The sequence below is a fragment of the Mytilus californianus genome, unplaced genomic scaffold (genome assembly GCF_021869535.1).
Source record: "Mytilus californianus isolate M0D057914Y unplaced genomic scaffold, xbMytCali1.0.p SCAF_1, whole genome shotgun sequence".
In the NCBI taxonomy this organism is placed as follows: Eukaryota; Metazoa; Mollusca; class Bivalvia; order Mytilida; family Mytilidae; genus Mytilus; species Mytilus californianus.
In genome coordinates, this window is record NW_026262581.1 from 56369212 (window position 1) to 56386374 (window position 17163).

Here is a 17163-nt window from a genome sequence, read left to right on the forward strand (position 1 = left end):
CTAAGAGAAGCATATCTACTGAGGACGAAGTCCGAGGTCGATATAACAACATATTGACCTCAACCAAAGGCTACAATTGTTATATTATTAATCAACAACTATTGCATGAACAATGTAAAATTGGGGATTTCTAGAATGTATTTTAGTAACATGCTGTATACCCTGTGCAATATGCTGTTTGTGACCTACGAAAAGTTAAACACACCAGTATTGGCGTACAAACTAAGTAAATACAAATGTACATGTGATCAAGTTTTAACGAATCACAAACCCTTAAAAAATTCCAATAATAATATAAGAATGTATTCCATTCGATCAAATTGCATTTATAGATAGGTCAATATCAATCAGTTTACATTTACTAATGTAATGGCATCTAAAATCAAGATTTATTTTTATTCTGAAGATTTCAAGTCAAATCAAGCATATGATTTGCTGCAAGACTGAAACAGCAATTTTTTGTCAAATAATTATCACAAATCTTTATCTGGAGGTTATAGAGAGAAAATGTAAACTTTCAAATCATAAAAAAGGCGCCCATAAAAATTTCTTTATTTTAAATGAAAATTATATGCCCTTAAAAGTGCCCAAAAATCATAGTACATGTTACAAACTTGTGTGAAACAGGTTATCCCTAAATCAATGTAAAACATTTGTATACATTTTACTGAAAAGTGCACAATTCCATCTTTTTTATTTTTAAAATCTTACAGACTTTCAAAAAATATTAAGAAATTTTATCTATTACCAATATATTTTTCCCCTCCGTACATTTCTTATAAAAAATCCAGACACATTTTCTTTATCAAAAATTCAAATTTTTCAAAAACTTGTATCTCAAAAAAAAAAGCACACATACACACACCTATATATATTTGTTCATCCTGTATAAAAATGCTGATAAGTCACCATTCTTAACTTCAATACAAACTTACCTCATTAAATGCTCTTCTAAATTCTCCACCTGGAGCCATTCCCAATTCTTTGGTTAAATGAGCAGACATACTTAGCAGTAACAAATGCATTACTCCTTGAACTAACCCACTCTGCAATATTTCAAAATTCCAATTTAAAACATTTAAGACAAATCTGCACACTTCTGTCAGAACAACATTGTTCACTTACCATTTTTTTTAAATCAAGAGTTTGTTCCCTTAGAAGGTAATACAAATATGTCTGTTTTAAATTAAACAGAGATTGCTGAAAAAAAAATTGTGGTATAATCACAGATACTAGAAAAGATTGATAAGTGTGTGATATTTATTATTTCTAATGTATTATAGCTGCTTCTGACCAAAATTAGGAATGTGTCAATTCAAGCCAGTATTTAACCCAGATACATTTTCCTAACCCAATGCCTTTAACTTACAGCTGAATCTTTGCAGCTAGTAATGTTCATTTCAGTAAAACAGAGAAAACATATAACAAAAATAAGCATTACTTTCCTGCAAATATATTTAAAAAAACAAAAAATTCTGGATTTTTCTTAATCTTCTTTTAAGGTTCTATTAAAACATACATGGTACCCAAGGAAGGCACTTTGAAAATTGGGAAACCATCTATAGAGGCAGTTGAGATTTCTGAGAGCTTTTCCTGGGTTCCTTGTATAATTGAATGGAACAACACTTACATATCAAATTATACATTTCAAAAAATAGTTGAAAGATGGGTATTCCAGACATTACTATGGTAATACGTCTGCAAGAAGTATGACCACTACTCCTTACCTGTTGTATGGATAATCTGATTTTTTCGAAGTTAATGTTTTTAGCTTCTTCCAATAAAGTTTCTTCGTCTAAATGTAATATATTAACTCTACTGTTACATAATTCTACCATAACTACATTCGGTTGGACCCTTTGTATCACCTGGAAGAAAAGGAAAACAGGTTAATAAACACATTCTATGGAAGAGTTTTTTTCACTGGTTTGCAATTAAACAATACATGTTTTTGCTGTTCAAAGACAAATCTTGAAGTAGCCATTTAGGGTTACATTTTTTTTTGTTCTTTCGTATACGTGGTGTTTCCAATTTTGCAAAATGCATTTAAGATTATTTTTTTGTGATTGTCCGTTTGTGCAATTCATTCCTTCAAAAACTCAAAATACTTTTTTTAAACTGTTGTGCATCAATCTAAATTTCCTAAAATTTTAAAAATAAAACTAAAATATGTTCACAACTTGTTGAAATTTCAATGATTTCTACTTAGAATAATCTTTCTTTAAATAAAAAAAAAAATCCAATCAGTTTTGAAGCTACATTGTAAATATACTAGCTATTTTTTTTTAAAGATGTAAGAAAACAATGACTTTGATCTGTGAGGTAACATATTTTTTTTCCTTTCATGGAAAAATATATGAGAAAGTTTGTTTCAAATACTGTGGACTCATTTGAATTCATAATAAAATGCTCCGCAGGGCACAGCTTGATACGACCGCAGAGGTCGAACCCTGAACAGTTGGGGCAAGTATGGACACAACATTCAAGCTTGATACAGCTCTGAATTTGGATTGTGATTAAATATTTGACACAGCATAGGTTTCTGACACAGAATGACTGTGGTCTAAGAACTTAAAAATTTTAAATTGGACATTCAACTATTATGGTCCAATATCCAAAATCTAAATACATGGTTAGATTCAGCATATCAAAGAACCCCAAGAATTCAATTTTTGATGAAATCAAACAAAGTTTAATTTTGGACCCTTTTGACCTCAATGTGGACAAAGTTGATAATGGGGCCCAAAAAGCAAAAATCTAAATACATGGTTAGATTCAGCATATCAAAGAACCCCATATATTCAATTTTTGTTGAAATCAAACAAAGTTTAATTTTGGACCCCGATTTGGACCAACTTGAAAACTGGGCCCATAATCAAAAATCTAAATACATGTTTAGATTCAGCATATCAAAGAACCCTAAGAATTCAATTTTTGTTAAAATCAAACTAAGTTTAATTTTGGACCCCGTTGGACCTTAATGTAGACCAATTTGGAAACAGAACCCAAAATTAAGAATCTAAATACACGGTTAGATTCAGCATATCAAAGAACCCCATTAATTCAATTTTTGATGAAATCAAACAACGTTTAATTTTGGACCCTTTGGACCTCAATGTGGACCAATTTAAAAACGGGGCCCAAAATCCAAAAACTTAATACACGGTTAGAATCAGCATATTAAAGAACCCCAAGAATTCAAGAATAAAACCCCATTGAAATTGGTCAAGAAATAAGCAATTTATACGAAGTATCTTCTTTTGCACAATACTGTGCAATTGAATATTTCTTGCTATTGCGCAATACTGTACAATTGACAATTTCTTGCTATTGCGCAATATTGTGCTATTGGATATTTCTTGCTATTGCACAATACTGTGCAATTGAAGATTTCTTGCTATTGCGCAATACTGTGCAATTGAAGATTTCTTGCTATTGTGCAATACTGTGCAATTGAAAATTTCTTGCTATTGCACAATACTTATTATATAATAAATTACACATCCTGTTTGGTGTGTATCTCCTACCATATCATTATTATTTGCTTTTAAATATAAAACAGAAATAACCAACTTAAAATGGAAAATTTTAAAAGAAAAAAAAAAGGAAATAAATGTGGATAGTGTCCACATGTGGACACAGATGATGCCCCCGCTTGCATATCATATAGTTATAAAGGGACATAACTGAAGAACGGTAAAAGTGACGCTACCCAAATTTGAACTTGATCTGAGTTTTGTGGTAGTAAGCATTGTGTGTAAGTCTCATAACATTTGGTTGAGGCTAACTTAAGTAGAGAACAGAAACTAAAAATTCAGCAATTTTTCTATTTGTAAACATGCATAACTCTAGAACGGTTGTGTATAAGTTTTACAACATTTGGTTGAGACAAACTAAAAAATTCAGCAATTTTTATGTTTATAAAGGGACATAACTCTAGAATGGTAAAAGTGTTGCCACCTAATTTCGTACTTAATCTGTATTATGTAGTAATAAGCATTGTGTATAAGTTTCATAACATTTGGTTGAGGCAAACTCAAGTTAGAGAACTGAAACAAAAAAATTGTACTTGATCCTTACTGAGTTTTGTGGTAATGAATATTGTGTATAGGTTTCATAATGTTTGGCTGGGGAAAACTTCAGTTACAGAATGGAAACTAAAATATTTTGCAATCTTTCTATTTATAAAGGGGCATAACTCAATAATGGTTAAAGTGACACTACCCAAATTCAACTTGATCTGTGTTTTATCAGTGGAAGTCAAAATTAAACATTGCATTGTATAAAGCAATGATTGTAGTTGATTCAACTATAATCATGGTCAAAGCAAGATAACTCCAATTTAAAAAATATATTATATAAACTTGATATTTAGAAGAAAATAAAAATTTTGCAATTTTTCCTTTTATAAAGAGGCATAACTCTAGATCGGTTAAAGTGACACCACCAAAATTCAAACTTGATCTGTGTTTTGTGGTAATAAGCATTGTGTATAAGTTTCATAACATTTGGTTGAGGCAAACTTAAGTTAGAGAACAGAAACTAAAAATTTTGCAATATTTCCTTTTATAAAGGGGCATAACTCTAGATCGGTTAAAGTGACGCCACCAAAATTCAAACTTGATCTGTGTTTTGTGGTAATAAGCATTGTGTATAAGTTTCATAACATTTGGTTGAGGCAAACTGAAGTTAGAGAACGGAAACCAATTTCGGGACGTACGGACGGACGTACGTACGTACGTACAGACGGACAAGGGTAAAACTTAATGCCCCCTCCTATACGGCGGGGGCATAAAAAAAAAAAAATCCCCCCCCCCCAAATTTTATGAATCCCCTTATGATTCATCACCCCCAAACTCAATCCCAGCCTTCACTTTGTGGTATGGTACCTTGCAGTACAATTTCAGAGAGATCCATACACTTGAACACAAGTTATTGTCTGGAAACTAGAAAAATGATTGTTTTTTGCCCCTTTTTGGGCCCCTAATTCCTAATATTTTGAGGCAATTACCCTCAAAATCAATCCCAGCATTCCCTGTGTGATATGGAACCTTGTGGTACAATTTCAGAGAGATCCATACACTTGAACACAAGTTATTGTCTGGAAACTAGAAAAATGCTTATTTTTGGCCCCTTTTTGGCACCTTATTCCTAAACGTTTTGGGCAATTACCCCCCAAACTCAATTCCAGCTTTCCCTTTGTGATATGGAACCTTGTAGTACAATTTCAGAAAGATCCATACACTTACACACAAGTTATTGTCATGAAACTAGAAAAATGCTTGTTTTTTGCCCCTTTTTGGGCCCCTAATTCCTAATATTTTGAGGCAATTACCCCCAAAATTAATCCCAGCATTCCCTGTGTGATATGGAACCTTGTGGTACAATGTCAGAGAGATCCATACACTAACACACAAGTTATTTCTGGAAGTTACAAAAATGCTTATTTTTGGCCCCTTTTTGGCCCCTAATTCCTTAACTGTTGGTACCATAACCCCCAAAATCAATCCCACCTTTTTGTGGTATTGAACCTTATGGTAAAATTTCATAGAGATCCATTCACTTAAACTAAAGTTAGAGTGCGAAAACCAATGTGTCTTCGGACGATGCCGGACGACGCCAGACGACGACGACGACGACAACGTCATACCAATATACGACCGCAAAAATTTTTTGCGGTCGTATAAAAACCAAATTTTCATCAATTGAGGAAAAAATTTTGTTTGTGGATAAATATAAAATTTTCTGGATTTTACAAACTCTGCATATAAATCTATAGGAAGTTTGTATTTGGTTGAACAGCTGAGGAAAACCTCTGGGTGCAGGATTTTCTCGCTGCATTGAAGACCCTTTGGTGGCCTTCGGCTGTTGTCTGCTCTTTGGTCAGGTTGTTGTCTCTTTGCCATATTCCCCATTTCCATTCTCAATTTTACTTAAACTAATGGCCTTTCTGCACACAGGAATATCAGTACATGATATTAATAATTGTTTGTTTGTTTGTATTTAACACCACTTCCAATGACCTTGGCTACATCATGACAACCAGTTTTTATTGGTGGAGGTAGCAAGTTTACTTTTAGAGAACCATCAACATTCTGCAAGAAAACTGGTAATCCACAGTAAATTATATTTCATAAATGTACTAACTTTAGATACATCATTTTGGCTCTCCTCACTAAAATGAGCAGTTCCTATAAGATAGACTTTACTGCCCCAACCTGTATCTAATACAGAAACAGTAGAAGGAAGATCTGGGTCAGCTTTCTGGCAAACTGTAAATTGTGGTTCTAAATTATCTTCAATGTCTGTTTCCTCTCCATCATTACTGCCATCTTCCCCATCATCATCTTCAAAATCATCACTGTAGTCATAGTTACCTGTTAGAAGAACAGTAACCTTTTATTCACATATAATACATAGAAAAATACTGCCATTGTAGAAATCATGAATATAAGGGAATTAGGAAAATAGCACGTTCTTTTCTAATTTCAATTGATTATTATTTTTTCAATGAATATAACCAGGTTTGTTTCTATTTAATACATACATTTTTGAAAGTCACAAAAATACATTTGCAAGTATGAATAGCAGATTGAAATTATATACCATGAGCTGGTATGACAAATGGCTCCCATTTAATGACTAAGAAACTTAACTGTTTTAAATATATTCAAAAATGTACAGTATGAGGGGGCTGGGCATGATCCTAGTCCCAAATCCTGGACAAATTCTATGGTGCACTTAAAAGGTTTTGTCATGACAATTCAGACTGCAAATGGTTAAGGGTTGGGGATCTAAAAAGTTTGTGATATATTTAATAATTTATGAACTTCCTCTTCCAAACCAAATCCCTTAGGTGCATTGAAAAGGTCTTGTTGTGGCAAACAAGAAAGTACATGGTTTTGGAGTTAACATGAAATTGGTCATAAAATCAAATAATTTGACCTTGAGGTCAAAGGTCAAGGTCAGCTTCTATGGTATGTAACAAATCTTCTTGAGGTTTTGCACTAATGTACCAAATATCATAAGTCAAAAGATAAAAATATTATGTTCTGGACATGAAAATGTCCTCAAAAAATCAACCATTTTAACCATGAGGTCAAAGGTTAAGGTCACATAGTGAAGATGATAGTGAAACACCTTCTTATGGTAATACATATTCATACCAAATACCATATGCATAAGTTTTTAAAGTTTTTGAATAAATATTCAAAATCTGCCTGACTGACCTACAAGACATATTCCAGCCTGGTAAAAATGTCATTATTAATCAGTCAATGCAAAAATTATATGGAAAATATTACATGAGAGGCAAAGATACCAATGGGACATTCAAACTCATAAGTCAAAAATAAACTGACTATGCCATGGCTAAAAAAGAAAAAGACAAACAGACAAACAACAGTACACAAAACACATAGAAAACTAAAGACTGAGCAACACGAACCCCACCAAAAACTGGGAGTGATCTCAGGTGCTCTGGAAGGGTAAGCAGATCCTGCTACATAGTTCTTATGAAATTTCTTTTAAATGCATTCAGAAGTATTCCTGTCAAACATTCCATGTTGGACAGAAATACAGCTTTGCAGTTTGTACTTCATTAGCCCACCTTCATCATCAGACACATCAGGTCCTTCAATAATGACTGTACTTTCTGTTATCACTGTGCTGTCTGTTAAACTGTCAATGCCTGACGGCTGTGAATCATTCACACTGTGATCTCCTGAACCATTTACTATGCCTTCATTTTCAGTCATATCTCCACCTTCAAAAACAATTATACAAAATGTATTTCAGTTTGAACATTTGTAAAAGCAATGACATGCTTCCCAACATTTTATATTTTTTATCTCATTCTCATGCACTGGACCATGGATTGCCTTGGGAAATGTGTTTCTCTAATTCTTTGACAATTTATACCTTTCTGCACTCATTGTATAAAAAAATTTAATCAACGTGTGGTTGCCAGTGATCTCAGAAGATGATTGGATGAATTTAAGGGTCATAACCTTTATCAGCTCAAAATATGCTAACAGGTGTTAATGAAATTGACAACTTTGTGAAATGTGGAAGGCACTTGAAGGGGGTTTTGGTTTAACAAAAAAATGAAAATGTATTTTTTAATCATTAGAGAAACAGATTCTTACATAGTTACTCGTGAATTATCGGATTCATCCAATCTCGATAGTTAAATTATAAATTTTAAAGTCCTCGCCAAGGCTCAGACTTTAAAATTGATAATTTAACTATCTCGATTGGATAAATCCGATAATCCACTGGTATGAATGTAAGAATCTATATTTCTCTAATTCTTCACCAATTTATAGTTTGAGTTTCCCTACCAGTTTATTAATATTCATAATCAAGGTCATGAAGGTGTGGTTTGTTTCATCAAAATTCAATTATTACGACAAATTTTCTAGCTTTCCTGTGAATTTGCTATCAAGAAATCACAAAAAAGCGATCATGCACATACAGTATTTGTCAACTTTTTAAATCTATCATTACAATGTATCCCACCCCAATTGCAGAAGAAAACTTGAAGATATATTTGTATTAAACCCAATTTTATACAAACATGTTCATTTTGTTTTTGCAGATGTACAAAAAATTCCAGTTATTTGTCATATTTGTTATTATACTATCATTAATCATGTTAATATTTTGGGGGTTAGTTTTGTTTTTAATTTGGACCAAGTTTGTTGATCCTTTTGATGTTCAAAAACACAATTACTTGATATTTTTAAATAGCTACATTGTACAGTCTAAAATTTTGAAATGAGCATTGAACATGTTGAAGTTAACAAAAAATAAAACAACTGATAAAAATGTTGTCATTTCTGTGACCGAGTAAGCCTTATCCAATATCTCTTTCATAAGACTGCAAGTTATTAATATTAAAAGTGGTGCTTCCATAATATGTGTAATATTGAGATAATTACAATGGCATATGAGCATAATGAGAATTTATTTATTTAGAAATAATGTGCTAGTTTGATCCCAATATTGTTTCCTTTCACAAAATTTCAAACACATTTATGTCATGTATGTAACAAGATTAATTGTTTAAATGAAGTTAATGTAATTTTAAATGAATTCATTCCAGTTAGCAGCCATTTGTTGAAGCTTGTTTTGTCAGTCAGAACATCACTTTCAAGAATAATACTCTTGAAGATAATTTGCCCAATTATCAGTAACAAAAACGTTAGGGTCAGCTCGCAAAAAAAGGGTTGGTGGAGGTATACTAAACACACAACTTTATTTTTGGCCTATTCTGGAAAAAGTACTGGAATTAGCCTACAGCTATCACAAGCTAAAGGGTTCGACAAAAGGCACTGGATATGATTACGTTGGACACTAATTGCCAGAATACTAGGTTGGGGTAGGAACAGATTAATTACGTAACAATAATGTTTGTGTCTACGGTTACGTTGCATTATGGTTATGTTAAGATTTATTAAATTTTTAACTGACTTTAGTTATTAGATGCGAGCTGACAAAAAAAATAATAATGAATCAAAAACAGAGTCTGATTCAGTAGTTCACATATTGGGGGAAAAAATCATTATTTTGATGGCACTATTAACATGATTAATTAATGATTTAGTGTAGAATGGAAATAGGGAATGTGTCAAAGAGACAACAACCCGACCATAGAGCATAAAACAGCCCATGGCCACAAATGGGTCTTCAACACAGTGAGAAAATCCAGCACCCAGAGGCGGGCTTCAGCTGGCCCCTAAACAAAAATGCGTACTAGTTCAGTAAAAATGGACATCACTCTAAACTCTGAAACATATAAATGAACAAAAAATTTTAAAAAAAACATACAAGACTAACAAAGGCCAAAGGCTCCTGACTTGGGACAAGCGCAAAAATATGGCGGGGTTAAACATGTTTTGTGAGATCTCAACCCTCCCCCTATACCTCCAGCCAATGTAGAATAAACAAACACACAGCAATATGCACAGTAAAACTCAGTTTAAAAGAAGTCCAAGTCCGATGTCAGAATAGTTAACAGAAGAAAACTAAGCAAAATGACAATGATACATAAATTAACAAAGGACTACTAGCAGTTACTGACATGCCAGCTCAATACATCAATTAAACTGATTGAAAGATTATGTCTTCATCATATGAAAATCAAGCACAATCCCTCCTGTTAGGGGTTTAGTATCATACCATCATAAAATATATGAGAAGAACACAACCCGTATCATGCCAACAACTGGTTTTAGAATAAATGTGTTTATTTCTGACGCAAAGACCCTCTGAGTGAATCAATATTAATAATATATAAAAATATGCCATCTTTAATGACCTGACAACAGTATTTTAACTATATCCATTCTGAATAAGTCTGTTTAAAGGTTTGGTTAGCTTTTGAGGTGAGTGCTGACATTTTTGTGCTTTGTATAGAATATTACCATAAAAGATTGGATGTGAAATACCTGAACGTATAAGATGTCTGCATGTTGATTTATATTTACGAATGATGTCCTTGTACCGATGATAAAATTTAGTAAATGTTTTGAATAGTTTGTGATATCTAAAACCCTGGTGTAATAATTTTTCAGTAAAACAGAGATTTCTTTCGTTAAAATCTAATACGTTGTTACATACACGAGCGAATCAAACAAGTTGAGATATATAAACACCATAAGATGGTGACAAGGGAACGTCACCATCTAAAAATGGATAATTAACAATAGGAAATGAAAAATCATCTCTTTTATCATAAATTTTGGTATTAAGCTTCCCATTAAAGATATAGATATCAAGATCCAGGAAAGGGCAGTGTTCATTGTTAGTATTAGCTTTATTTAAAGTCAGTTCAGCAGGATAAATCTCTTTAGTGTACATACAATGTACTGAAGTCATCATAATTGAGAGCCAATATATCATCCAAATATCTAAAAGTGTTATTAAATTTTTGTATCAGATGTTGTTTCCATGGGTCTTTGCTGATTTTAGTCATAAATTGTACCTCATAACAATGCAGAAACAGGTCCGCAATAAGTGGTGCACAGTTAGTCCCCATTGGAATTCCGATAACTTGACGATATACGGAATCTCCATAGCGAAAACAAAATGTTAACCTCGTAAAAATTAAAGGGCAGTTATCGTATCAAAACAGGTCCAATTGACATAGTTCTTTTGTTTGTTGTTACTAAAAAATTCGTAAGGGTTCGGCAGAACCCAGTGTCTCGCCTACTTTTGCTGTTAATCGCAGGCTCAACAAAAATGAGATGAGGAAAAAATTTAATAAAAATATTCCTCTCGATACAATTTTTTTTATTGTAAGAAATTTCTGTCCAAGTTTGGTAAAAATCCAGGATAGTTTATGAATCTAATGTTTTAAAAAATTTAACTGCAGACTGTATGTAATGTTAACTGGAAGAAAAACGAAGTCCATTTATAAGTAAAATACGGAAAAACAGGAATTTTTTTTTTACAAAATTTACTTCTGGATACTATCTTATGATCATAAACAAGCTTCTAAGTTTGGTAGAAATCCAGGATAGTTTAAGAAAGTTATTAAAATTTCAAAAACTTTAACCACAGAGTGAATATTTGTGGACGACACCGCCGATGACGACGGAATGTAGGATCGCTATGTCTCGCTTTTTCAACAAAAGTTGAAGGCTCGACAAAAATGACCTAAAAGAGTTTGAACATATATATATTCGCATTCTGACATTTTAAATGCCCATTTAATTCAAGGTTGGCAAAAAAGCGGTCAATACTAGTATTGACCATGCCGGCGGTAAATACTGGTAAATACCGGGAAATACTGGCAAATACTGGTCAATTGAAATTTTGAGTGGACATTACTACAAAAACCACTCTCTATTGGTCAATTACTTTTAGAAAATGAAATAACGAAAGTGTTAAAAGTCATTTTAAATGTTCTCATTTCTATTTTTATTGTAAATTCTTAATAAAAAGTGATTTACAATGATTTATTAGTACATAAGATAAAAATGTTTTGTCCCTGGCAAGGAAACTCATCAGGTGGCTTTTGCACTGACTTTAGCATTGCAATCATTACATTTTGCTCTGGTTTTGTTGTTTTCTTATATTGTATAGAAGTTCCAAATAGGGTCTTCAGGTTTCAGTTTGGTGCTTAAGGTCAAGATGGTTGTACTATGTGTATGTAAATCATGTAAATATTGATTATGTAAAGGTAAAATTTATACAACATTATATATTTTTTGGTTTAAAACATAAATGACAGTTCAGCCATAAGAGTAAAGGTCCTTCATACCTTCCATTTCCTGCATAAAGATGATTTTTGTCTCACATTTAATAATCAGGAAATATTTTATTGTTTAAGTGAGTCTTCAAATATCACTTTTATTACTTTCAACCATGTTTTGTCATCATTTATTGGGGCTGTTGTTTTTATAGTAATTAAATTTTCACACCAATGCCAGGTGATGGTTTATTCCCGATTGTCCCACTTTTTAAAATTTTAGAGTTCTGATTGTCCCACATGAAAAGTTCTGATTGTCCCACATTATTTTATTATGTAAAATGTTCTTAAATAAACAAGGTAGTTGTTGTTTGTTTTACTAAATAAACAAGAATTAGAATATGATTTTTTAAATCATCACATTAAAGCACTTTTGATGAAATAATATAAAATTTCTGAGTTATAAAATATAATGTTACTCTTATTTGTAAGACAAATATCAGTATTGTATTTTTAATTACATTTTTTTATCAAAGTTTTTAAATAAATTTAAAAATGATACATGCAATGATTCTAAATGCTCCTTCGGTTCTGTTGAAGATGCCATCCATTACTTTCTAGAATGCCAATTATATCATAACCAAAGAATATCTCTGGTTAATGATCTTATACATATGAACATACACACTGATATTGAAACGCTATTGTTTGGAAAAGATGCATATAATTACGAAACTAACTCTAAAATTTTTGATAAAGTTCGTTATTTCATTAAACAGTCAAAAAGATTTTAACGTTCTAAGTCAGCAGTTTTCTTTTTTCTCTCTGTCCTATTTGCTTTTTTTTTGCCAAGACAATGTGTGACTCCTTCCTTTATAACTGTCGCCATACTATGTATGTGTTTGCTGTCATCATATATGTGTATTGTATATGTAAGGAGAGGACTTAATATAAGTTGTAATAACTTGTGTCCAATCCTATTGCTTGATTAATACAATAAAAAATTATTAAATTAAAATTAAATTAAAACGTCAGAATAACCTGAACCCAACAACTTTCTTCATTGATTACGAAGCTGCTGTTCAGAATTCTGCCAGAGTATCCTTTCCAGGAAAAACTATTGAAGGACATTTTGTTTCACTATACTCAGTGTAAAAAGTGCAGTAAACAAGACTCGTCTCTTAACTATAAAGGAGAACCAGGCATTCATCAACTTATACGGTCGGCAGCAGTTCTTCCTCTGGTACCACCTACAGAAAAAGACGACGTCTGGTTCCATACACTTGAAGACCTAGAAAATTTGGACTCAACAGCAAATATCACTTCGTTTACAGATAACGTCACAACATACTGGGTTGAAAGCAACAGACAGCTATGGAAGCATTACCAAACCGAAGGACCAAGGACGACAAACCACCTCGATGGATGTCACAGTAGCTTGAAGAAGATGATCTAAGTACCACACCCAAACATAGTATAAAAGCTACTGAAATATCTTAAAGAAGAGCAGGCAGGAAACGAAATGACTATCATTCAGTACCAAGATTGGGGAGTAGGACCAACATATAGAACAAAATACAAACAAGTCAACCAATGCCTACAGGAACTCAGACCATCTTCAGAATAGCGAAGTTATTGTGTTTCAGTATGCTGACATTGCTTCTGACTTATTTGTTACATTTTGACTAAGTTTGTTGCAATTATATGATGTGTTGTGATGTTTAAGTTATGAATCATGTGTGCTTTATTGTTGTACCTTATGCATTGTGCGTGCTTAATAGTATCTGCTCTTCATGTCATGTGTGTGCTTTAATGAATTAATTTGTTTATTGCGCGTACTTTATTGTATTTAGCTGTTTTCTATGTGTGCTTAAGTGAAACTCTTTTTATTATATATCAATGTAGAATTGAGAAGTGCTTGATATGTGTTATTTTATGACTAAATATATATTATAGTCTGTGTTTGATGATACTTTGTTGCTAATATATGCAAAAAAGAAATATGTTAATATTATTATTTGTTCATATTTCTTATTTTATAAGTTACATTAGTTAGTTACCTTTAATTACCTGCTACACACTATAAAAACAATTTAATTACTATCAAAACAATTCCCAATTGTCCCACATTTAAACTTCCCAATTGTCCTACAAACATCTTCCCGATTGTCCCACAAAATTTCATTACTTTTTTACCTGTAATTTCAAAAAGTGGGACAATCGGGAAGACACCCAGGTGATAGGTAATAAGATACCTGTAAAGTTCATTTACCTGTAGTTTTATGTACCTGTAAAAATTATGCATTTTCAATAAAAATTATCTTGATTGAAAAATGTAATAATTAATTTGTCAATTCTTTATATATATTTAAAATATGCAATATCATAATCTATAAGGACTAAATTAGTAGGTATAAGTGTTAAAAATGAATAAAACATATCATATTCATTCATTTATATCAGCTGAAACATACCAAAAGATAAAAGTTTAAATATATTTTACTTTTTATCATTTTTGTCGAGCCTGCGACTTTTGTCGCAGAAAGCTCGACATAGGGATAGTGATCCGGCGGCGGCGTTAGCTAACTTCTTAAAAGCTTTATATTTTAGAAGGTGGAAGACCTGGATGCTTCATACTTTGTATATGGATGTCTCATGTTACGAAGTTTCCGTCAGTTACATGTCCAATGTCCTTGACCTCATTTTCAAGGTTCAGTGACTACTTGAAAAAAAAGTTAACATTTTTTGTAATGTTAAATTCTCTCTTATTATAAGTAGTAGGATAATTATATTTGGTATGTGCGTACCTTGCAAGGTCCTCATGCCTGTCAGACAGTTTTCACTTGACCTCGACCTCATTTCATGGATCAGTGAACAAGGTTAAGTTTTGGTGGTCAAGTCCATATCTCAGATACTATAAGCAATAGGTCAAGTATATTCGGTGTATGGAAGGACTGTAAGGTGTACATGTCCAACTGGCAGGTGTCATCTGACCTTGACCTCATTTTCATGGTTCAGTGGTTATAGTTAAGTTTTTGTGTTTTGGTCTGTTTTTCTTATACTGTATGCAATAGGTCTACTATATTTGGTGTATGGAATGATTGTAAGGTGTACATGTCTAGCTGGCAGGTGTCATTTGACCTTGACCTCATTTTCATGGTTCAGTGGTCAAAGTTAAGATTTTGAGTGTTGGTCTTTTTTTCTTATACTATATGCAATAGGTCAACTATATTTGGTGTATGGAAATATTTTATCTTTATGTCAGTCACGCAGGTTTTATTTGACCGTGACCTCATTTTCACAGTTCATTGCTCAGTGTTAAATTTTTGTGTTTTGGTCTGTTTTTCTTAAACTTTAAGCAATAGGTCAAATATATTTGTTGAATGGAAGAATTGTTAGCTGTACATGCCTGCCTGGCATGGTTCATCTGACCTTGACCTCATTTTCATGGTTCATTGGTCAATATTTAGTTTTCTTGGTTAATGTTAAGTTTATGTGACAGCTGTAATAAAGCTTTATATTTAGGACTATTAATATAATATCAATGATTAGTAAAGAAGGCGAGACATTTCAGCGTGTGCACTCTTGTTTTACTTCAATAAAGAGTAAAAACCACCATGAAAATTTCAATCGACCAGTATTTGCCAGTATTGACCACTTGAGGAGTATTGTCCGGGGCGGTAAATACCGGTAAATACCGCCGGTAAATACCAGGGGCGGTAAATACCGACCAACCTTGATTTAATTGGGTGTGTGAATTTTTTCTTAATAAGATTATGAGGCAAAGTGGTATATAGGGTAGAAAAATCAAAACTTTGAACAGATTTGAAATCACTAATATAAGCATGCAATTTATCAAGTACTTCCAAACGAATTTTTGACACTCCAAAAGTAATTAATTCCACTATTTTCAAAGGCCTTATTTGAACAATTTATTACCAGGTTTTTGTACCAAGTGTACTAGTAAGTAGAATAGACAGTTTAGTAGTGGAACAACGGCTTGAAGATGAAATAAATCTATATTTGTAAGGTGTTTTGTGCAGCTTCGGAAGCCAGTACATAGTTGGAACTTTCATTGTATTTGGTTCTGCTTGTAAAGAGGTAGCTAAAAGTTTGTTTGTTACCGATGTCATTTTCCGAAAATGGAGTCAGTTGGAATGTTGGTGAATTCGTGATTTCCTTTTGCAGAACCTCAATGTAAAATTTATGTCAAACAGTAATGATATTATTAACAGCCTTATCAGCCGGGACAAAAACAAATTCCTTGGTGAGTTCTTTTAGCTTATGTTTGATACGAGAAATAGGGCTATTATGGTTGTTGTTAGGAGTAAAATGTTCTTTAAAATGTTTAATACGAATATCAACTATGTTCATTACTGAATTAAAAAAAGAATCTAAGGATTTTTTGTCAGCTTTTTCTCCTTTTATCCATTTCGAGCAGTAAATATGGAGTGAGTCGTGGATGATGTTACGACACTCATTCCAATCAATAATTGACGGGGGACGATATTTAGGTCTTTTACTGAGGAATGATTACAACACTCGGTCATGAACGATGTTAAGGTCTCCTGTTTTAACATGGGAACTGGGGCCATAAATGTATTCGAAATTACTGCAATTTCAAGACGTAGGTGTATTGTCACTGATACATGTATTACTGTGGATTCATTTTTATTCGTGGTATACCAATTTTCGTGGGTTTCGTGGGTCACAGTGAACCACGAATTTAAGAATTCAACGAAGAATAATCCCGAGAAATGTGTATGGAGTCGGATGTTTATTTCCGGTTATGTTATGTAATTCTAGTATAGTGTTGACTAGCGATAAACATTGTAACATAACACGTGTTTTTATTGAAAGAAGATTCAAGTATTTTGATTAAATCAATAATAAATAGATCGAATATCAGTGATAATTTACTTTTTAAAATTGATTAAAACTGTTCATGGAAAATAACTGCAAGTTGT

General features: G+C 32.5%; 1 protein-coding gene across 1 annotated transcript in view; it reads right to left on the bottom strand.

Annotated features, from left to right (window-relative positions):
- Positions 1-17163, bottom strand: part of LOC127722058 (traB domain-containing protein-like) — a 28599-nt gene that overhangs the window by 9113 nt on the left and 2323 nt on the right. The window contains exons 2-5 of the mRNA XM_052228909.1: positions 7610-7765; positions 6148-6377; positions 1728-1868; positions 936-1046 (exon numbers count right to left, since the gene is read on the bottom strand). Of these exons, the coding sequence (XP_052084869.1) occupies positions 936-1046; positions 1728-1868; positions 6148-6377; positions 7610-7765 (638 nt within the window). The remainder of the gene's footprint in view (positions 1-935; positions 1047-1727; positions 1869-6147; positions 6378-7609; positions 7766-17163) is intronic.